Genomic DNA, 22319 nt, shown 5'->3' with positions numbered 1-22319 from the left:
ATTGAGAACAAAGTATCAGGTACTTCAAGAACTCATATACTCAATCGGTTAAATATTTAAAATGGTGAACCCCAAATTGTTGCAAATATTCCAGAAACATGAACAACCCAATGTGTTCAGATTTCACTTAATCTGTAAATGCTAACATTTGGCTGAGATTCTCTTAAGACACTTGACGGTTGGTATGTGACATGCCTTAGGCACACTCGCCAGCCCCCATCCCCTGGGAAGACCGTGGGGGTCAGCTGGCAGGAATAGGAGGAAGAGAAAGAAGAAAATCTGAGTAGGAATAAAGAGAACAAAGTTCAGTTCAGGGAGAAGCCTCCTGAACAGAAATGGGGAAACAGCCGTGGGGCGGGTATCAGGGCTGGCCCAGCAGGATGGGCTGTGTGGTTTTCTGGAGGAAACTGCTGGGAACAGCTCTGGATGGCCGGCGTCCGCCAGCTTGTATCAGGTGGCGAATGCTCCAGGACCAAAATTGCTTGCGACTGTGTCTGTTCCAGAGGCGCACTGACTTGCTGGGAGCTGAGATTGGGGGTGGGGTGGGGCGGTTACTGTTAGCCTCTGGAGGGTTCCAGCTTTGTAGGATCCACGTGAGAAGTGCCGCCCTTCCCAGAGGCAGGGACAGAGACAGCGCTGACTCTAGGATTCCTGGGGTTTATGATGTCCAGGGGCCATCCAGAGGGTCTGGAGCATGTGTCCCTACTCTAGACAGTGCTGTGGGCACCACGGGTCTCCAAATGACGACCAAAACCAAAGACTAAGTAAGAAGCGCCCACCCAGGGAGACGTAGGGGCTGACAGAGGAGGGCCAGTTTGGGGGGCGGCCACCAGACGGTGGGAGGAAAGTCTGGGGAGGCGATTCCCGCACCCAGGAGAGAACGCGTAAGTGTGGGGAGGTCGGGCCTGCGCTGTCCTCCTGGCCGCCGGCCTGGCCGGGCAGACGCCCTCGAGCCCACGGCGCTCCCTAGCGGTCACCCACGTGGTCGCCGCGCACACGGCGCCCCCGGAGCCCGGTCCTCCGCCGGACGTGCGCTCACCGGGGCCCAGACCTCTGAGCCACCTCTCGAGCGCGAGCGTAAGGTTCCCAGGAGAACCCGGAGCCCGCGGAAGGTGGCGGTCGGCGCGCGCGACAGCCCCCAGGATCTCCCGGCGTTCGCGTCTCCAACCGGCCGCCTCGGCGCGGGCCCTTCCTCTCCGCCCTCTTCCATGGCCCGCCCCTCGGCCCGGCCCGCCCCTCGGCCTGCTCTCGGCCTGCCCTCGGCCTCCCCTAGCCCGAGAGTTAGCCCCACCCAGTCCGCAAGGCTCCGCCCCTAAGTCCCGCCCCTCAACCTCGCCCCGCCCCTCCCAGTCCAGGCTCCTCCCCTTGGCACACCCCCCCCGGCCCCGCCCCCCGTTCCCCCCCCGCGTCCCACCCTGGCCTGTCACCGGGCCCCCTCTTCGGCCCGGCCCCGCCTCCAGCGTGCCTTGCCTGGCGGAGGCCCGGAAGCTGGCGTGGCGGGCTAGCGGCGGCGCTCGGGCGTTCAGAGGCGGGACTTCCGGTGGCGTTCGCGGGGGTCTTCCGGCCGACTCCAAGGGCCGGCGCGTCTCCGGGACATGCAGGTGAGCGCCGCGGCGGCGGCCGGGCTGGCGTCCGCGCCCCGCCCCGTGGCCGCGGTTCTCCTCCGCGGAGCGAGCCTGCGGGCGGTGCGTGTGGAAGCCGGAGGCGCGGCGCGAAGGAGAACGGCGAGTGTGGACTAGAGGCTGTGCGAGCGGTTGTGTGTGAGGTAGTGAGGGGGTGTGAGTGGGTGTGACGGACGCGGGGCGGCGGCGCGCGAGGGGCCGCGCTCCTTGGCTGTCTCTCGGCGTCCGCCGCAGCCCTGGGGCGGGCGGCCTTTTCGCGCTGGAGGGCGCCGCCGAGAGCCGAGGCCAGAGGCCGGGGCGACGGGCTGGTGGGCGGGCGGCGGGCCTGCTCCCCCTGCGCCCAGCAGGCTGTCCTGGGCTTCCTCTGTCTTCGCCGAGGGAACACGACGGTACCTGCGACCCGCCCTGTGGACGGCACCCCAGAGTCGCAAGTGTCCCTCCGCCAGAGCTGGGCTTCTGCTCTTACACTGCATCCATTTCCAAGCGCACCCTCGGCCCTCCCTGCAGGAACAGAGTTGGCCCCCAAATTTGTGCCCACCGACGAGAATCTGATGGACACTACCCGAGCTATGGGGACGAAACCGTTCTGTTCACGGGACAGTCGGCTCTGGGTCCCGCTGGGTGTGATGATCACTCAGTGCGCAGCGGTCAGCATCTCTCGAACTGCACATTGCTGAGCAGAGACAAGTTGGCTGGATTAAAATTGGTTTTTGAAGAAGGAAACGGAGAACGTGAGAGTGCATCCCAGAGCAGGGTCAGCACCGATCAGCTGTTTGCTGCCTGTGCACTCAAGACACATGCACGCTTGGGACGCTTGTGTGCGCTGAGCTCTGTGGAGAGTGTGATGGGAGAGTTGGCTTTCAGACGCACTGACAAGCCCCCAGGGACACCTTTCACATCACAGCCAACATGTCCCCACTACCCAGTCAGGCAGGCCATCGGGAAAGTTCCACGGCCATTGGAGAGCAGCCCTGCACGTGTGAGCAGCTGGCATGTCAGTGCTTCCCCCGTGCTGTGGAGCCGCACTCCAGAGCTGGCCCAGCGGGCACAGAGTTGCAGGGGTCTGTGGCCATGCCAGCCCGCTCGCACCAGGTGCAGAAGCCAGCAGGGCCCATCTTCCTTCCTCCAGATAGCCCCACTGCCACCCTTTCCTCTTTCTTCTCTCCCGTGGTGTGAAAGCACGGGTCCTAGGGCAGGCAGATGGTGGGCAGAGGGGTCTCAGCGCGGGCGCGACAGCAGGCAGACCAGCCAGCCGTGGGCAGAGGGGTCTCAGCGCGGGCGTGACAGCAGGCAGACCAGCCAGCCGTGGGCAGAGGCTGGGAAGGGCCACAGAATGTGCCTCCAGGTGACGGCTGAGTGGGTCCTAGGGGACCAGGTCCTGCTTTATTTCTCTTCCTGCTCCATCCTTGGGGGCCCTGACCTCCACCCTGGGGCCAGGGAGGAGCCCGCAGGCATGAGAGGCCTGAGGCGACAGGGCTGAAGACGCGGTGCCCTGCAGGGTTGGCCCCTTGCAGCTCAGCAGGCACAGTCAGCCCTGCCAAGGGAGAACCCCACCCCCAGGCCGAGGCTGAGGAGGAGCCCAGGCCCCCGGGCATGGTGCCACAGGGCCAGGGTTGGGCCTGGGTGGCTGCCGTCCTGGATGGATCTGATGGCCAGGAGGGAGAGGAGGGGACACAGGGTGGCAAATCAGGCCTGAGTCTCCATATCCTTTCCCACTTCCCCTCAAGAGCACCTGATCAGCCGTGGGTGCCTCTCTGCCTGGGGGCGAGGGGATGGGGGAGGCTCCTAGGCTCCCCGACCCAGGCCCTGTCCTGCAGGCCCCAGGGAGTGGCAGCCCAGACCAGGCGCGTGCCGTCTGTGCAGGACTGTAGGCTGAGGGGGAGGTTTGAGGGGAGTGAGCTCCAAGCTAGGAGGTCGTGGTGGTGGAGGCCCCAGGCACCCACACAGGCCTGGCTCTGCTGGCTCTTGATAGGGCACCCTGCCTGGCCAGGGCTCTGGTGTCCCCAGGGATGTCCACCCAACGAGCAAGGGCCTGGGTTGCCTGTGGGGTCTCCTCTGGACCAGCTGGACCTTGGTCAGACTGAGAGGGGACGTGCTGCCGAGACTAAGACACCGTTGACCTACAGGCTCTCACACCGACTACCTCAAAACCTCAACAAGGAGTGCACGTGGCCTGGCCCCGCATGTTGCCCAGCTGTCCCCAGAGAGAAGGACGTGGAGGCGGGGTCAGGGTGGTGGTGCCGGTGGGCTGAGAGTCCGGTGGGGAAGCCCAGGGAGGACAGAGCGACTGGACTCCAGCAGTCTGCGCGTGTGCCTGGCGTCCCCTCCCCCCCGCTGTGGGTGCGCTCGTCAGACTCAGTAAAGACAGGGTCGTGCTTGGCGTGTGCACGTTGTGCCATTTGTACGGGGGGTGTGAGCACCACGGTGCCCTCAGGATGCCAGCGTGTGGGAGCGTGGGGTTTGAACAGCTGCAGTGAGCGTCTTAAAGCTTTTCCCATGTAGACAATAAGTCCCCCAGAGTGGAATTTTTAAAAAGAAAAAAGGAAACACAGATTGGAAAGCACAGGACTTGTGACCAGGCAGTCACCTGAACTTGAATTCCCAGGAACAGCTCCGGGGGTGAAGCCGCCCTTGAGGTCGCGTCACTCTCAGTCCTCGCGGCGGGGAGGCGGTGGGGGTGGCGCTGCTGGCTCATCTCAGCGTCCATTCCTTTGGTTGCTGGTGAAGCCAAGAGCTGAGGTGCTGTTTCTGGGGCCTGAGGGGGTCTGTGTGTTATGGGGTGTCTCTGTGTGTTATACAGTGTGATTTTTCTTTTTCTTATTGGAGTATCTTTTTTTTTTTTTTTTTAATTTGTACGAATTTTTTTTATGTCATCTATAGATATGGGGTAGAAGTTCATCGTCAAGTATTTTATTGTTTTGCATTTACTTCTTTAACCCAGTTTTTTGTTTCCTAAATGATAGGGTCATGTTTTTATGTAGTAAAGTGTAGACGTTTCCCTGGTAACTTCTACTGATGCTGATTTAGGGGGAAAAGCATCCCCGTGTCCAGCTCCCACCCCAGGTTTACCTACACGGGCATGTTTTTTTCTAGTCCTCTCCACGGCTCCGTGGTTTTATACTCAAGCCAGTAGCTGATAGCCAGAATATCTCTGTGCTTGTGGGGGGTGGAGGCCAAGCTTTGCTCAGTCAGCCCCGGCTGTGATTGGGCAGCCCTGAGGCAGTGGGACGGCTCCCGGCCTGCAGCAGGGAAGGCCCTTTCGGGGCGTCTGGGGGAGCTGGAGCCCAGCGATGCTGGCCTCTGGACTCCAGCCTTCAGGGCTGGCTCGGTGCTCAGCCTAGTGCTGGGAGGCTCCAGGCTCCGTCAGGACCAGAGCCCCAGGAGGCAGGGGGAACACCCACCTGCCGGGGTCTCCATGGGCTCTGTCTCTCTGCAGCCCCCTGGACCCTGAGGTTGGGCCCTGCTGTGACCCGCCCAGCATGCGGGTGCTCCTCGGCATGCTGTGGCTCACTCTGGCCTGCAGCTCTGTGCATGCCACGCTGTCGAAGTCAGACGCCAAAAAGGCCGCCTCGAAGACGCTGCAGGAGAAGGTAGGTGGTCTGGGGACTCGCCAGAGGGCTGACCATCACGCCTCCTTTCCCACTGGGGGCTGGGAGCCGACTGCAAGCCGGGAGCTTCACCTCTGGGCGGACAGCACCGTGCTCCTCGGGGCTCCGGCCGGCCGGCCTCAGAGGGAGCAGCTTCTGGTGCTGGGGCCCGAGGGCAGGCCTGCCCCCGCTGGGCTCGCGTCTCTGCCCGTGCCCCCGGGTTCCCCCTCACCTCGCCTGCTGCCTCCCTCAACCCCTGTGTTCCTCCCTGCTTCACGGGGCGAGTTAGTCGAGCTCTGCCAGGTGTGGCTGTGGCTGTGCCGGTTTCCGGGAGGGCCTCGGGAGGCAGGGTGAGTCTTCAGGGACTGTCCACCCCGCCTGACGGCCTTGCCCTGCGGGCTCCTGGTCAGCAGCGCTGATTCTGGGACGGGGTCCCTCCTGATTGAAAGGATGCTGCGGCCCCAGGGCTCAGCCTGGGGACGTGCCCTGACGGTGTCCTCCCCACCTTCCTGTCTCAGACTCAGGTTTCGGGCAAGCCCGCCCAGGAGCGGGGTCTGGTGGTGACAGACCTCAGGGCTGAGGACGTCGTCCTTGAGCACCGCAGCTACTGCTCGGCGAAGGCCCACAAGAAGCACTTCGCTGGGGATGTCCTGGGCTACATCACGCCGGTAGGCCGGGCCCGGGGGCTGGATGGCGGACCCTGAAGGCAGGGTGGCTGCTCGGGTCTGCATTCTCACCTCCCCAGGCCGCTCTAACCCGAGGGGGCGGTGGGAGTGATGCCTCCCAGCAAAGTGACGAGGATGGCGGCAGAGTTCTGCTGCACACGAGGCGGGCGGCCCTGCGGAACCCCGCCTGGAGGTGGTCCCCTGCCCTCTGGCCCCCGCTGCCAGTAGGCTCACTGGTTCTCCTCTCTCTGCCAGTGGAACCGACACGGGTACGATGTCGCCAAGATCTTCGGAGGCAAGTTCACCCACGTCGCCCCCGTGTGGCTGCAGCTGAGGAGGCATGGCCGCGAGATGTTCGAGGTCACGGGCCTGGACGATGTGGACCAAGGTTCCGACCCGTCGCTTGTCTGTGCCCGTCTGGGGTCTGGGAGAGTGAGTGAGCGAGCGAGTGTGTGTGTGTGAAGATGAGTGAGTCTGGTGTGAGTACGTGAGTGTCACGCCTGCCTGGCGTTCAGCTGCATCCCCGTTTGCCTCCGCGGTGTGTACACGGTGTCCCGGGGGAGGATCTGTGGAGGAGGCGGGGGTCTGGCTGTCCTGACAGCCGTGCTTTGCACCTGAGTTTACTCGGGTATTTTCCCCTTTGTTTTCAGAGAGAGGACACGTTGGCCAAAAGCGGGGCTCCCCGACACCGGGGGTGGAGGGGTGTGGGCCCAAGGGCAGCTGGGCAGCGTCCGCTCCTGCTCTCTGGTGCCCTCAGCTCTGAGAGACGGGCCGGGCCCCGCGGGGTGGGGGCCCTGGTGCGGCCACATGCCCCAGCCCTGGCTGCCCTGCAGGGCAGGGGCCAGCGCAGGACCCCAGGTTCCCTGCCGCCTCTCTTCCGTGCTCCTCCTGGGGGAGGTCAGGTCCGGGGGCAGGGGAGGGGCTGTACCCCCACGCTGAGTGTCCTCTCCACGTCCCACAGGGTGGCTGCGGGCAGTCAGGAAACAAGCCAAGGGCCTGCGCATAGGTGAGTCCACGGGGTCAGGCCTGTGGGCCCTTAGGCCGCACCCCAGCGGGTGGAGGTCGTGGAGCGTGCTAGGTAGGGGAGGGCCGGGGCCTTCACACCTACCTGCTTGCTCAGGCCGCGCCGCCTAGCATGCTCAGCATGTGTCTCTTTGGACTGCTCAGAAATGAGGCCGCCCCAGCCCAGCATTCGTGGCCTCGACCCAGCCGGACCCCAGTGGCCCTGCTACCTGCCTTGGTCAGCCCACCAAGTCCAGCCCCTTCCCCTGTGGTCTTGCCCTCCCATCTCTCCATTCACCCTTGAGGGTTCATGGAGCTCTGCTGGGGGCCGTGCCCAGGGGTGGCGCTCACCCTGCCCTGCCCATCCTAGAGCTCATGGCTGGTGAAGGAGGGCCACGTGGCCAAGTACGCTGGGGCCTGGGGAGGAGGCCGGGGCTGGGAGAGGACCTGCAGTTCATTTCACGGGGAGCTGGTAGGGGACGGTCCAGTGAGAGCCGGGCAACGAGGAGCTGGATGAGCCAGGGTCTGGACGCTCGGGGACTTGGTAGGTGAGGGAGGAAAGGGCCAGTGTCTGCATCCCTAGCGCTGCCCACGCCCCTCCCTCCGCAGGCCACTTGGCACCGGGTGCCCGCCCCGGCCGCTGGTAGTGGTCATTCTGCTCTGGAGGCCAAGGACCCGCCTTGGGCCGGGCTAGCCCAGGAAGGTCATGGTCTGCGCGTCTGCCCCCAGTGCCTCGTCTCCGGTTCGAGGACTGGACGTACGAGGACTTTGACAGCGTCCTGGACAACGAGGACGAGATCGAGGAGCTCAGCAGGACCGTCGTCCAGGTGGCCAAGGTGACGCCCGGGGCTCCCTCCTGACCACGTGCGTCTCGGGCGCAGGGGCTGCCCTCCCGGGGGACACACTGCCTGGGCCAGTGCCGGGCTGCAGGGCAGGGAGAGCCCTCGGGGCCCCGGGGGCGGTGTTTGGGGGAGTCACGTGAGTGGCCGGGACCGAGAGCTGCAGCTTCTCTGCCCCTGGGCCCACAGTCAGGAGGGGGAAGCCGGGGCTGGCTTTGCCTGTGCCCCCTCCTCCTGGAGCTCTGCCCACCTGCCCCTGTCCTTTCAGAGCCAGCACTTTGACGGCCTGGTAGTGGAGGTCTGGAACCAGCTGCTGGTCCAGAAGCACGCGTGAGTGGGCCTGGGCAGCGTGCGGGGCGTGGGGCATGCGCGTGTCCTTCCCAGCTGCCAGTGTCAGGAAGAGGCTGAGGCCGGACATGAAGGGACCTCATCTGGAGGGAGGGCCGTCTTCCCACAGTCTGTGCTGGTGCTGGGGTGGCACCCCGAGGAGGTCAGAGAGCGGCTCCAAGGAGTCTGGGAGCGGCTGCGGGTGGGTGCCCGGCTAAGCACTGCTGGGGCGAGCCTGACAGAGCCCTCGGGGCCTTGGCCAGGAGACAGCCGAGCGGGGTCGGGGCGCCTGCGGGCAAATGGCCACGGGCTCCTCTGGGAGAAGAGCCTGCCGTCCAGCCTCAGCCCTGCCTCAGCCAGCTGGGGGGCTGTCTAGCCCCGAAGAGGTCCCCCCTCCCCTGAGGCCCACAGCCAGACCCCCCTCAGCCAGGGTGACCGGGAAGGCAGGTCCCCTCCGGCAGCCACTGCCCTGGTTCCATCAGGCCCAGGGGGTCAGCCCCACAGGAGGAGGAGCGCGCCGGGCATGGGGGCCTGCAGCCGCTGCAACCGTGGCCACCCTGCACCCGAGCCCCGCTGCTCCATGCCTCCAGCCCAGGGGCCCCCCACTCCGGCAGGGTTCCCCCCCGCCATCCCTCTTGCAGCTGCGGGCTGCTCTCCGCCTGCTCGGAGGTGGCATCCGCGGGCCCTCGGGCCTATTAGTGTAGCAGGAGAGTATTTTCGAGGGGTCATGTGGGGGCCAAGACTCCTGCCTGAGACCCCAGGAAGCTGCGGCTGGAGCCCAGCTTGCCGGGCTCTGCCTGGGAGTGGAGGCAGCCTGATGCAGGCCTCACCATGGTTCCTGCTTCTCTCTGCGCCGACCACACTCCCCACCGTGGTGCTTCCGCCCTGGGGGCGCCCCAAGGCTGGAGTTGAGAAGGAGAATGGGTGGAGAACGGTGGCTGAGTCCAGCTGAGGGCAGGGGGCCCCTGTGTCGGGAGCCAACACCCCACTGTGCTTTGGTGGCCCCTGTGGTGGCCTTTGGTTGAGAGACGATCTTGCCACCCCTGGGCTCTGCCTCCGTCCCTGCTGAGTGGTGGCCCTGCCGAGAACGCCTGAGAGGGGCTGGGGGAGCCGGCCTCGTCCGGGCGGCTCAGGAGGGTGCGCACAGCAGGCAGGCGGCGGGGCGGGGGCAGGGCTGGCCAGCCTGGCGGATGGCTCTGGACCCGGCTCCCTGGGCATGTGATGCGGGCGATGCACCTTGTCCGGCCCTGGGTGGCAGGTCCCCAGGCCCCTCCCGGGACAGCCTGCTGCGTAGGAGTGAGTAGGGGCTGCCCGGCTGTTGTAAGACACTTGTCTTCTGCGTTCACGCCGGTAGGCCAGCGGGTGGGTGGCCTCGGGAAGCCCTGGGGAACTCGTCCCAGCAGACCCCCGCTGGGCAGGCACTGCCCCTGGGCCACAAGACCACCTCCTCTTAGAGACTCAGCCACCGGGTGGTCCCCAAAGCCGGGCAGGCACTGACGGTTATGGGTGCTGAGGGCACAGGTGGTGTGCCAGCTCCCGGCCTCAGGGAGGGGCTGAGCTGGGTTCTGCAGCTGTGTGCTCCCCAGGGGCATCCCTGACCCCACAGCCACAGCCAGAGCGGTGTCTCCTTGGCCCTGGGATCCTCTCTCTGAGGGTGGGCCCGAGGAGACTGAGAGGCTGCCCCATGCCCGCCTCCGCAGGGTGGCCGCAGCTGTGCCCTGCACGGCCTTGGGCTATGTAGACTGGCTCGAGCTGAGCGGGACCAGGGGCGCACAGCCCCCCACCTGCCCGCGCCGGGCAGGGGCACTCGCCACTTCTCTAGACCGAGGTGGTTCCTGAGGGGCTGTGGGGAAGGACCCAGGTCAGTCACCGGGCCCACACCCTCCCAGGCAGTGCGGGGCCAGGCCAGAGTGGACCCAGCCCGGAGCTGGCCCAAGACCTTCCTTCCCGGCAGGGCGGCCCCTGGGGGCTGAGCCAGCCTCTGCGTGGTCCGTGCTCCCAGCAGACCTGAGATGCCACCACGCCCCTCGCCCTCACGACCGGAGGAGCCGTGAGGCTGTGCCTCGGAGATGCTGCTCCTTGGGTCCAGGAGCGCTTGGTTGACCCTCCTGGGGCTGGGGAAGGCGGGGCTCCGTGTCGGCGACTGCTTGGGGTGGGGTGACTGCCAAGGGGGCGGGAGGTCAGGTCCCCGCACGAGGCCCATCGGCGGAGCTGCCCCGCACCCTCATCCCCAGGCGCCTCCGGGGCACCCCTGCCCGCAGCACCCCAGAGTCGCAGGCTCCTTCCTCACCCCTGCGTGGCTGCGTGTCCGGCAGGGTTCAGAGGTGACGGGGCGCCGCATGGCCCCCTCCCTGTTCCGCCCCCACGCTTCGGGGGCCGGGGTCTGGAGTATGGGCTACAGCGGGGGCTGTGAGGCCAGGGTGGGTGGAGGGTGGCCCGGGCGTTGCCCAGCGCCGCTGCCCCTGACCTGTGCTCCGCTTCTCTGCAGGGGGCTCATTCATCTGCTCACCCACATGGCCGAGGCGCTGCACCAGGCCCGGCTGCTGGTCTTCCTGGTCATCCCGCCCGCCGTCGCCCCGGGGTAAGTGCTGTGCCTGCTCGTCCAGGAGGCCCTTCCTGGCCCCCACCCAGCCCCGGCCTGGTCACGCCGGCTACTGCCCGTGTGGGGGACCCTGTCGGCACGTTCTCACGGAGCTGCCTCAGGCCAGGCCTCCTGCCACTCAGCCCAGCTGCTTCTGCCACCCCAGCCCTGAGACGGAGCTGGGCCCGGTGCCAGCTGTCAGCACTGTGGCCTGACAGCCATCCAGCCCACACTGGGCACGGAGGAGGCCCAGGTGGTAACCTAGGGCCGAGGGCTGAGCAGAGAGGTGGTGAGGACCCAGAGGGGCCAGTCATCGGCTCGCTGCAGAGCTCGGGCCAGTGTGTGGGACGGGGTGGGTGGCCTCTGGACCCGCATAGCCTGGCCTGACAGAAGAGGCTGCAGCCACCCTGGGTGGCTGCCCTCCTGCGCCTGATGCTCCCACCCCGCGGCGTCTCCACATGTCCCCAGAAACTTTGGCTGTGGTCTGCGGCCTGCAGGAGGGCCCTCGGCCCCAGGTGTCACCTCCTACGCTTCTGAGTGCGTGCTGACGCATGGGACACACGTGTGTGAGGGACCAGAGGTCCTCCAGGATGGGGGCCCTGGCCTGGAAGGGCCGGGGCAGTGGACAACGCGTGGTCCGTGGGCTCAGCTGCAAGTGCAGCGCCTGTGGCTCGGGACGTGGAGCCCCAGTTGACCTTGGTGATTGGCGTCGGGGCCATCCGTGGAGACAGGCTCCTCTGGCCCAGGGAGGGCCTGGGTCACGGGTGGGACCGGCCCCCTTGCAGGCCCCTCATGCTGATAGGTGTGCAGGGCAGACCCCCGTGTGCTAGAGGGTGTGGGGGAGGGTGAGCGGGCCTGACGCCCCTGGAGGGGCTGACCTCTAGGCCTGGCCTCCAAGGGCAGTGGGCTCAGGACGGGGTGGGGAGCAGCCTTCCAGCCTGGGTCCCTTCTCTGGGCAGTCACCGGGGAGGACGCACCCTCGGGTGGCAGCGAGAGGAGAGTCGGGGCAGGGGCCATGGCCCGTGTGGCCGGGCCGACGGCAGGGGCCCTGGGCACGGCCGCCTCTCCTGGCCCAGGCCATGTCTCAGGGACACAGCCTGGCTGCACCCTTGCACTGGCGAGCAAGCCTCCCTTCCTCCAGAGGCCTCAGTGGCCGAGGTTTGTCTTGTTGGCTTTGCCCTTCTCCACCCGCACTTCGGGACAGCAGCCCCGCAGAGGAACCAGTGAGCTGTAAACAGATCTTCTGGCCCTTCTGCAGCGTCAGTCGCTTCACAGAGGCTGCACTGCTGCCCGTGGGAACAGCAGCCCAGGGGGTATCTGCGTGGCAGCCTTTTGCTGCTGTGGCCTGTGTCTTCTCCTCCCATTTGGGGGCTGTTGGCACGGGTGGCCATCCTGACCTTGAGCCCTGCTCCCGAGGCCTCAGCTTGGCCCTCACCGATGGCCCAGCACCAGTCAGCGGGCTGAATGAGAGCTCTGGGCCACCCTGGCTCTAGGAGGGCCCTGAGTCAGTCCTCGCCTCCACCCCTCAGGCTGTCTCTTCTGAGAATCGAGCTCCCAGAGCCCTGGAGCATGGTGGACTGACTGCCTTTCCAGGACCTTCCCCGCAGTGAGCTCGTGTCCTCATGGACAGGTGTCCCCTTGACGGGTGCTGCATTTAGCTGTCCTCCAGTCACCCCTGGGTTTAGGGTCACCACGGGAAGGGGGTGGGTGAGGGTCCTTCCCCGGGAGGGACACCCCTGCCCAGGCTGACCCCCATTGACGTCTCCTGAGCTCCAGGGGTGGCCTGGGGCCAGACCGTGGAGGCTCAGCGGGGCCGTGGGCAGGGGTCACCCCTGGACACAGCGGGTGCAGGTGGCAGAGGTCCACACCGGAGGGGAGGAGCCCTTGCTGACAGTGGGACGGCCTGGACCTGCAGGCGCGGTTCTGCTCTATCACATAGGCTGGCTGTGGGCAGGAGGCCCTGGGGCGGGCCCATGGGGGCGGTGGGGGGGCGCCGACAGCGGGCCCACCCCCTCGCCCGCTGGGCCACCGTGGGCAGGGCTCTGCAGGCGGTGTCCGTGGGCCAGGGGATGCCCCGCCTGTGGTCAGTGGCAGGGCCAGGGATGTGCACGGTCTGCGCTGGTCCTGAGGACGCTCGGCCTGCAGAGGACTGGTTTGGGGCAGGGCTTGGGTGTCCAGCCCAGTAGGCGGCATCTCGCCCTGGGGGTTGTGGCTTCACAGTGTCATGTGGCCGTAGGGGCCGGGATGGGGCGGGGAGCCTGGCCTGAAACATGGGGCTGGTGTGGGGTTCAAACTGCCCGGCTCCTCCCAGCTGAGCGGGGTGGTCTGGAGTGCAGCCCCGGGCCTGTGGCTGCCACCACCCGGTGGAAGTGTCTGGTTCCCAACTGCGTCCCGTGCTCCTGGCCACAGTCAGTGCTCGTCAGGGGGTCTCGCCTGTGACCCCTGGGGCTCTCCTGGCCCCCGTCCCCAGGAGCCTGGTGTCTCTGGGAGGCCTGGGTCAGGCCTCCAGGCCCCTCCCTCCAAAGGCTCAGGGGGGGTGGCCTTTGCTCAGCGGGCTTGGGGTTAGCCTGGCGATGGGGTATCTTAGGGTTGCCTGGACCCCGTGGAACTAGTGACTGAGGCTGAGGTCCACATGGTGGACCGCCCCTGCCCAGGAACTGGAGGCGCTGGCCTAGAGGAGGGATTGTTTTCTCTGCTCACACTGTGGGGGGGACGCAGAGCCCACTACGCCCCACCCAGGGACAAAGCAGGGTCGTAAAGGCTGCTACAGCAGAGCAGATGGCTGGCAGTCGGCTGTGTCCTACAGACGGCCCCCGGGGCCCCCACCTGCCCAGACCTGAGGCCTCCAGAGGGAGGGCGCCGTGCCTGAGGCTGAGTGGAAGTGGGCGGGCCTAGGCTGCCCGTGCCCATGTGAGAGAGGTCTCTGGGGCCTGGGCAGGAGTGGGGGTTCTCCACGGAGCCCTGACCCAGCTGTGGGCCACCCTGTGCACCCGAGTGCTGCTCCCCTCCAGGTAAAGAGACTGAAGTGTCTTCCTGGAGCAGGGGCAGAAGGGGCCTGAGCTGGGAGCCCCTGGCCGGCATGCCCCGTCCTCCGCTGAGCCCAGGTCAGCTGGGGAGAGGCTGTGACCAGGAGGTGGGCACGGAAACCATGCCGTCTTTTTGCAGGACCAACAAGCTGGGCATGTTCACGAACACGGAGTTTGAGCAGCTGGCACCCGTGCTGGATGGCTTCAGCCTCATGACCTACGACTACTCCACAGCACAGCCGTGAGTGGGGCTTGGGGCCCACGCGCTCTCGCTCGGCACGTGGGGGCCTAGCCCCTGGCAGGCCTGCCCACTGGATGCCCGGGTGCGGTCCCGCCTCCCGCCAGCCTGCTCAGGCTGTGACCCGCGGTCAGCTCTCAGCTCCAGAATCTCGAAGGGCCCAGTCTCTTCTCCCAGAGCCCAAAGTCAGCCTTGTGTTGGGCGACCTTCTTGTTTTGGGGTGACGTAGGGCACCTGGCCACCCCATGGGAATGCCATCCCGGGGTGTCCCTCCACGTCTCCCGGCCCTGGCTGCCCCATGCCAGGTGCTGGGCCCACCTCCACGCCCCGGAGAAGGTGTTCCTGTGTCGGGGGTCACGCTGCTGCCCCAGCCCTCCAGGGCCTCCCCTGAGCGCTCTGCCGCCTGAGGGTCCTGGGTGACGCAGACGCCCAGCACAGGTCCAGCGGGGCCGTCCATCTGCTGCCGTCCTTGCCGTGGTGTGCGTGGACTCCTGCCTCAACCCGGGCGCCCGAGGCCTCGGCCCGGTGCTGAAACCCACTCCTCCCCGACCCTGCAGAGCCGGCCCCAACGCGCCGCTGCCCTGGGTGCGAGCCTGCGTCCAGGTCCTGGACCCCAAGTCCAAGTGGCGGAGCAAGATCCTGCTGGGGCTCAACTTCTACGGCATGGACTACTCGGCCTCCAAGGATGCCCGTGAGCCCATCATCGGGGCCAGGTGAGCTGGTGGCCCCATCTCCCGCGGCACCCTCATTGTGGGAGGTGAGAGGCTGCAGTGGGGAGGAGGCCGGGCAGGGTCTGACCTCAGGCCAGCTGTCTGCGGGCGCCATCCCGGCCCCCCCTCTCGCACCATGTCGGTGGGAGCGTCCTCGACACAGTGCAGGCAGCCTGCCACCCCACGTTCTGTGCTGTGGCCCGGAGAGCCCTTTGTGTTCCCGGCCGCGTGGTCGTGCTCCCGCTCCGTGTGGGCTGTGTGTGCTGGGCTCTGAAGCCGTTGCCGCGCCATCCGCCCGGGCGTGCCGTCCCACCAGCTGCTCGCCCCGTGTGGTTGCCCCACACTCATCCCCGCCCAGCGCCCACCGCACCACAATAACCACACGCTTTCACGGAGACTTGTTTATGTTCTTTGCACCTGGTTCTTGTTGAGCTTTTTAAACCTTGGGCTTATCCTTTCTGCCGTGTTTGGGAAGGACGTAGCCGGTTCCTCACCTCCCTCTCTCCTCCTTTTCCAGGCCCGCGAGCAGGCATGTGTCGGGCCGGTCTGTCTCTCCCACTCCCGGGAGCCCTCACTCTGTCCTGGAGGCTCTGTCTCTGTGTCTCTTGCTCTCCAAGCCGGCACCCCATTTCCCGGCCGTGTCTTACTCAGGGCCTCTCCCTCCCACGTGTCCCGGTAGCTCTCGTCTGGGGGTTTGTCTGGGACGCCGAGTGCGTGTGTGGTGCTGCCAGGCGGGCAGCCCTGTCCCCTCCGTGTCGCCGAGCAGCTCTCCGGGGCCTGTGCTCCGGCCACACGCGCGTCTCACCCGGCAGTGCGCCCCCAGCCCGCTGCCCTTACGCTGTGAGCCGTCTTAGCCCCGAACGCTGTGAGCTGTCCCGTGAGGAGGACGGTCCCGAGGCCAGTGACCCGAGTGTGTGTGCCAGTTGCTGCTCCCCGTGGGCAAGGAGCATGCTGGCCCGCTGGCCCTGGGGACTCAGCACGCAGCCCAGCAGCACCTGAGCGCCGGCCGCCTGCCAGCTGGCCTCAGCCCGTCCCGCTCTACTCCCTCAGGGCCGCCCTGCGGAGGGACAGGCCACTCGCTGGGTTGGCCCTTGGCTGGTCTCAGGAGTCCCGGTGGGGTGGGGCACCCGTTTCCTGGCCCCCGCCCCAGGCGAGTCCCCAGGGTCGGCTGTGCTGAGGCCTGGGAGGGCCTCCAGCTGCTGGGGGAGCACCGTGGGAGGGAATCTGGACAGGACGGCTCTGCCCAGGGCTTGCTGGGGTTACCCAGCGGAGGGGTCCCCCACCCCGCCCAGAGGTGGAACAGGGAGGGAGGCCTGTGGGGGTGGGGCAGAGGGTTCCCAGGCCCAGGGGCGTGTCAGGGACCACCCTGCACAGACCCCAGAGGGCGCAGACTCCAGAGGATGCCACCCGCTTCCCTTGACCTCAGGGTGCCCACTCGGGTCTTGCCAAGGGCACTTACGCTAGGGAGAGGCTGAAGGAGGCCCAGGTGGGGTTGACCACTGTTCTGAGGAGTCGTGTGGGTTTCTGAGGGGCCGTGGGCAGGGGGTGCTTCTGAGGAACCTTGCCCAGCACCGTCTTCTCAGCCTCAGCCGTCCCGTGGGGCATCCCATGGCTCAGCAAGGCGGTCCGGCGGGGAGACCAGGCCCGGGGCTCCGTTCCTCCCCCCTCGGCCGCTGGAGGCCCAGCAGAGCCTGTCCAGAGCCCCTCCCTCGACCCGGTGACCCCACCGCTGTCTCCTCCTCCCTAGGGCCCTAGCCAGCCATCTGCTGCCTGTGCCCTAGGGGATCCTCGGGCAGGGGCTGGCCCTGGGTTGCTCTGATCTCCTCTGCCCATGGCAGAGGAGATTTCTTCCAGACCATCCCCCGACGTGCAGGGGGCTGACCCACGTGGGGGCTCTGGGGACAGGCAGAGCCTCTGCAGGGCAGGGAGCAGCCCCCCTCAGGCCATGTCTGGGGAGCCAGATGGGAGGGCTTAGTGAGGCCCCAGATGGAGGCCTGTCTCTGGGGGCGGGCAGGCTGCCTCTGCAGGGGGTGGGCGTGTTCACAGGCCCAGAGCCCCAGAGTCGCAGCCCACCAGGCCGCACTCCTCACTGGACCCCCGGGAGCCCTCAGCGGGCAACCAGCAGGTGTGGGGACAGTGAGCCCGGGGCCTGGCACCCTGCTGCCCTGACAGCAGCCCAGGCCGGCCTGTCCCAGGACCACCCGCCCTCCCAGCTCCGCCTCCCCAGCGCTGATCTGGCCGTGTGTGGCAGGTGTCCCCTCCAGGGACGGTGGGCAATCAGTGCCTCACCATCTGCTCCTCACACAGAGCCAGCACCTCCAGCGGGGGTGGGAGGCTGGCTCTGCCAGCCAGAGGGTGGGGGGGTCTCATGGCCTCTGCCTGCCTCGGTGGGAGGGGGCGGTGGGGAGGCAGTCTGCACTCTCTGGATCCTCTGACCACTGCCTCTGCTCTCCACCCCAGGTGACTTGAGGCCCCATCGCCCCACGGCCTCACCGCTTCCTGCCCTCGAGGAGGTGGAGTGGCTGTAAAACTCTTGAGAGGTTGGGGCGCCCCACATGCAGACTCGGGGTGCCCCACATGTCTGGGTGCTGATGTGGGGATCGCCATGGTTGCTGAGCCCCCGCTCTGGGAGGCTGTTGCACTGCCCTGGTGGTCAGGGTGCCTGGCCAGCCCCCTGAACGCCCCCAGGCCAAGTGGTTACCCACCCCCCGGCAGCCCCCAGACTGGGCTCTGCTGCCCCTGTTCAGAGGCCCACCAGGACCTCCATGAGAGCCAGCCCCAGCAGGACACAGCCAGACCGGCCCAGGGCTGGGCCGTGCCCGGCAACACTCCCCCCCACCACTCACGGGCCAGGGGGCCCGGGGTCAAGCTTACGGGGCTTGGGCCGTCCTGCCCCGGGGTCTTGCGCTGCCCTGGATGGGGCTGGCGGCTCCCGCGGCTCTGGTCTTTCCCATCATTGCGCCGCATTCTGTGCTGAGACCCTCTCCCCTGCTGGCCCCTGGGTTTCGCCATCCTCCCTGAGTGCCTGAGTGTCCTGCCCTCACTGTGCCCAGAGCCTCCCCGTGCACCTTGACCCTTCATCGCGGTCCCTGCTGGCTCTCCCCTCAGGGGCACTCCAGGGGGCCCACGGGGGTTGTGCTGCCTGTAGGTGACGTGAGGTCTTCCGTGTACACTGCCTGTAGGTCCTGGGAGGTGGGATGGGGGAAGGGCGCCGCCTCGCATCACCCATGGCGGTGCCCACCAGACTCCCTACGTGGGCCTGCAGCAGGGGACCCTGCCCCTTCCACGCACCCGGCCGGGTCCTCAGCAGTTCGGAGGCAGTGCCCTCCGGGGCAGGTCCTTTCAGTCCTGCGGGGACCATGGCAGAGAGCGCAGGGCGCCCAGGCCCCAGTGGGAGGCGGGAAGCCCACCCTGGGCTGGTTTTCCCCTACTGCCCTGACGGCCCCCTTCAGCCTGCTCTCTGCTTGCTCGCCCAGAGAGGGGGGCTGTGCAGTTCGTCTCCAGGCCCAGAATCCTCTTCCGACCTGTCTGCTGTGTCTTCGTGTATGATTCTCTTTGCCATTGCCTGAACCTTTTGAGTGGGGAGATGTCTTTCACACGCTGTAAGGTCCGCTGTGGCAAAGTGCCTGATTCAGCAACGTTCAGAACCTTGTCAGGCTACGCAGCCACCTTCTCTATTGCCGGGTCCCGGCAGCTCCCTCGCCCCCTGTGGCCGCTGACCTGGGATTCGCCTGTGACTTGCCTCAACGGGACGTTTCGTAGAGATGGGTCAGGCGGCCTGTGGCCGAGGCCTTCCGCTTTGGCTCAGGGACCGCTCAGGCCCCATGTGTACCTTTTCCTCATTCAGCCTTGCCACCCGCCCCCGCCTCTGCGCCTGGGCCGCCGTGGCCGTGCTCTCCCTCCGCGGGCCGTGCTCTCCCTCCGCGGGCGCCGTGGCCGTGCTCTCCCTCCGCAGCGCTCTGTTTGGTTGTCCCCACCCAGGGTGCTCACTCCCTGCTCCTCCACCTCCCACCCCGGTGAGCGTGGGGTCCTAAATGGCTCCAGCCCTGGCATAGGCCTCAGCCTCCGGGGTGAGGAATTGACACCAACAGAGTGCAGCCTCAGCTGCCCCCACAGCTCCCCGGCTCCAGCAGGCAGCTCTGTGAGGAGTGCGTGGCCAGGGCTCCCCAAACCCGAGGGCCTGGAGCCACCTGCCCAGCAGCATCTGTCCCTGACCCAGGACAGGACTCGGGGGCTCAGAAACACCCACCCCACCGCACGTCCCACATCTCCTTAGCCCCAGGGCAGACGGGTCCAAAGCAGCAAGTGATCCCTGTGATTCCAGGAGCGTGGCTTTGGTTAAGGATGATGCCATCATTTTGGACAGTTGGACCTGGTGTGGTAGGCGTCCTGGGTCCTGGCCCAAACCCCTTGGGGAGCCCCACATCCTCTGCCGCTGCCGTGGGTTCCCCACTGCTCTGTGCAGCCCTGACTCCCAATGCCCCACTGGCGTCCGTGGTCCAGCCCAAAGCACACAGCAGCCCCAGGCCCAGGGGTGGGCCGGCCGCACCTGCCCCCCAGCCCATCTGGGTGCCAGCTGCCGGCCAGGGAGACTCAGTGTGGGCTGCAGACCCCCGCTGTCCTGGCCACGCAGCACCCTGGAGACCAGCCTGTCTTCATGTGTGTTGGGGGCGGGTCTGAAACCAGTGGCTTCTGGCAGTGAGACCAGGCCCACCGCGGGCCTGGGGCAGCCGCGTCCACAGCAAGGGGGTAGGGAGGACAGCCTGGCTCCCCAGAGGGCCCGGATACCGCTGTTTCCTTGGGAAGGGGGGCATGCGGAGCCGAGGCTGCCCCCAGGGCTTGCTCGCCTGTCCTCCACCAGGTTGGGCCCGGGAGCACCGCCTGTGCCACCGGCCTGGCACTGTGCCCACACTGCGGGCTCGCCCACACTGCTCTGCCCATGGTGCTGTCGGGTCAGGGCAGTGCCCCGGCCCCCACATCTGAGCAGCCTCTGTCGGGGCCCCGTCCCCTGCCCCCACAGCCCTGGCCCGAGCGTTGGAGACCCCCAGTGCCCTGCTTCCTGGCATTTCAGCATGCCCAGGCCACCCCACGTGGCCTTCCCACCCCGCCTGCTGTCGCTGGCATTCCTTGGCCCACCAGGGGTGGTCTGGAGAATGCCCCGGTTAGCCCCCAGCTGCTGTGACGGCAGCGGGCACCCACACCCATCTGGGTGGGTGGGGAGGGCCCTGCACCCACACTCCATCTCCCCCAGGTACATCCAGACACTGAAGGACCACCGGCCCCAGGTCGTGTGGGACAGCCAGGCCGCAGAGCACTTCTTCGAGTACAAGAAGTGAGTGTCAGGGAAGGCCCACGGGGTGGTCCCGTCGGTGCGGGGCACGAACCTGTGCCCTGGGCTGGCAGGGCGGGGCCAGGAGGAGCCGAGGCCACTGTGGACGGACGATCTGGGTCTGCTCTCTTGCAGAAGCCGCGGCGGGAGGCACGTCGTCTTCTATCCGACGCTGAAGGTGGGTGCGGGGCTGAGGCTGCGGGTGGGGGCGGCCCCCGGTGAGGCGGCTGCGGGCAGCAGCCTCGGGGCCGGGACTGAGGCTGCGGGTGGGTCGGCCCCCGGTGAGGCGGCCGCAGGCAGCAGCCTCGGGGCCGGGACTGAGGCTGCGGGTGGGGCGGCCCCCGGTGAGGTGGCCACGGGCAGCAGCCTCAGGGCCGGGGCGGCCGGGCCAACACTCCCCCCACCTCAGTCCTTGCAGGAGCGGCTGGAGCTGGCCCAGGAGCTGGGCGTGGGGCTGTCCATCTGGGAGCTCGGGCAAGGCCTGGACTATTTCTACGACCTGCTATAGGCCGGGCTTGCAGCCAGCACGCCCTTTTCTGAGAGACAGAGGGACTAATGTGTGAAATACAGACTGTTTTCCATTTCCGGATCTGTGTGTGTTGTGGCCGCCGCGGGAACCGAGCAGGCTGGGGACCCAGGCCCCTCAGGGCACTGACTTGGGGTGGGGAGTCCTAGCAGGGCCGGGGGAGGCTAAGGATGCAGACCCTCCACCCGGCCTTGGCTGCCTGGCCTCCGCTGTCTGGTGAGGCAGGGTCCGTAGTCCCCACCGCACAGGCGGTGGAGTCCCGCATGGTCTGCAGTCCCTGAGGGTTCAGAGGCTCCAGGGCAACCCCAGGTGCCCTGCTTGTGGACGCTCAGGCAGGTGTCACCCCAGGGCCACACAAAGCGACCTGGCCTGCCTGCCCAGGAGCTTGCTGGGCACCACGTGGCAGAGGCGTGGAGGCACATTGCGGAAACCGAGGCTCAGAGAGGCAGGCCCCACCCCCAGGGCAGGGCGTAGGCTGTGGCCACTGACAGCTCACTGCGGGCCGCTGCCCCCAGGTATGGCTGTTCTACCAGGAGGGCATGTTGGGAAGAAGTGCTGTTGCTGGGAGTTGAAGGACAGCTGACCAGGCCCACCGGCTCCACGCAGAGGGTCCCTCTGTGACAGTGCTGCTGGCCAGATAATGGCCGTGAGCGCGGGCGCGGCCCTGGGGAGCTTGCTGGGGGGGTTCTAAGAGGCTAGGTCTCATCTTCGGGGTCGTGGCCCGGCTGGACCCTCGCAAGCTGTCCCGAGGAAGAGCCCTGCAGCTCGTGGTGTGGGTCTCACAGAAGACCCCAGACTGGCTGAGGGGCAGCCCGCCTGGGCACCCCATTTAGGTCAGTGGGTGCGGATGGGCTCTTTGAGATGGTGGGTCCAATGCCCCCCCAGGCCCCACCCTGCCGGGCCCCCAGGGGTGAGGCTGTAGGCACTGGCTGGTCCCCGTGCTGTGAGGAGCTGGATGGAAGGGTGAGGACTGGGCCGGGAGGGGCCCTGGGTTCTGGTGTAGGGGACAGACCCACCATGGAGTCAGCGTGGTCAGTACCTGTGGATGTAGAGACGGGGGGTGATCTGACACCAGGCAGAAGGCTCCTCGGCCTGGGTTGGAGAATGAGGGAACCAGCAAAGGGCACAGGGAGCTGGGAAGGCGGGCCTGGCACTGTACCCTTGCGGGCATCCACAGGGAAGGGGGAGCCCGGGAACCCCCCAGAGGCAGGGGACCCACACAAGGCTGCGGGCAGGGTGGCCTTGGAGACAAGGGCCCCCTGCGTCCCGTGGAGCCAGAGGGGAAGCGGAGTCGGGGGCCTGCCAGTCGTCCCTGAGACACGGGCGGCAGAGCCCACCACGCAGGGGCCTCGTAGGCGGAGGTGGACAGGGGCGTGAGCGGGCCGTGGGCACGGGGCAGAGGGCGCCAGCGGGGCTGGGGGACGGCTTGGCTGGAACATTCTCACTTCCACTTGCTTCCTGTGGCGCCTAGACGTTCCCAGGTGTGATCTGCTGTTACTTCTGACCATCCCTGGTGTTCTGGGGGTTTCCACGGAGGACGGGGGGGACATGGGGATGGGATGGGACGGGGTGGGCGGCCGGGAGGGGCCAGGCGCCCTGGTGGTCTGAGCTGTGCGGTAGTAAGTGGCCGGCCAGGTGTCCTCAGGGCAGGTTTGCCGCACTGCAGGGATGTGGGGGTGGTTGGCAGGGTGGGCCTGCGGGCGCTGGGGGAGGGGCTGGAGGCCGAGCAGCCTGCCACGGGCCGGGGGCAGGGGGTTAGGTGCCCCAGAGAGTGCCCCCCCCCAGCCTCCACGCCCAGGAGTCCCATCCCCGTCTCCGAGGTGCCTCCGTGCACTTCAGCCGTTTCCCCAGTTTGGGCCCTGTGACG

At 67.1% G+C, this 22319-nt stretch overlaps 1 protein-coding gene across 2 annotated transcripts; it reads left to right on the top strand.

Annotated features, from left to right (window-relative positions):
* The first annotated feature begins 1542 nt into the window (after positions 1 to 1542).
* CHID1 (chitinase domain containing 1) lies at positions 1543 to 20511 on the top strand. 2 transcript variants are annotated; one of them, XM_086384250.1, is made up of 13 exons: positions 1543 to 1601; positions 5059 to 5212; positions 5728 to 5877; positions 6130 to 6262; positions 6836 to 6880; positions 7606 to 7712; positions 7984 to 8045; positions 10531 to 10623; positions 13789 to 13890; positions 14445 to 14600; positions 19849 to 19929; positions 20062 to 20104; positions 20336 to 20511. In XM_086384250.1, exons 2-13 carry the CDS (start codon positions 5102 to 5104, stop codon positions 20432 to 20434), a joined length of 1182 nt encoding a protein of 393 aa, XP_086240376.1. In that variant the 5' UTR covers positions 1543 to 1601; positions 5059 to 5101; the 3' UTR covers positions 20435 to 20511. The 2 variants fall into 2 exon arrangements, with proteins under 2 accessions (XP_086240376.1, XP_086240375.1); XM_086384249.1 differs by having other exon boundaries at positions 18922 to 19929.
* The last annotated feature ends 1808 nt before the right edge of the window (positions 20512 to 22319 follow it).

This window comes from Bos grunniens, chromosome 29 (genome assembly GCF_055505025.1).
Source record: "Bos grunniens cultivar Pamir isolate PY7600 chromosome 29, Bosgru_T2T1.0, whole genome shotgun sequence".
Lineage (NCBI taxonomy): Eukaryota > Metazoa > Chordata > Mammalia > Artiodactyla > Bovidae > Bos > Bos grunniens.
The sequence above is the reverse complement of the archived record's forward strand: the minus strand, read 5'-3'. Positions and strand labels throughout refer to the sequence as shown.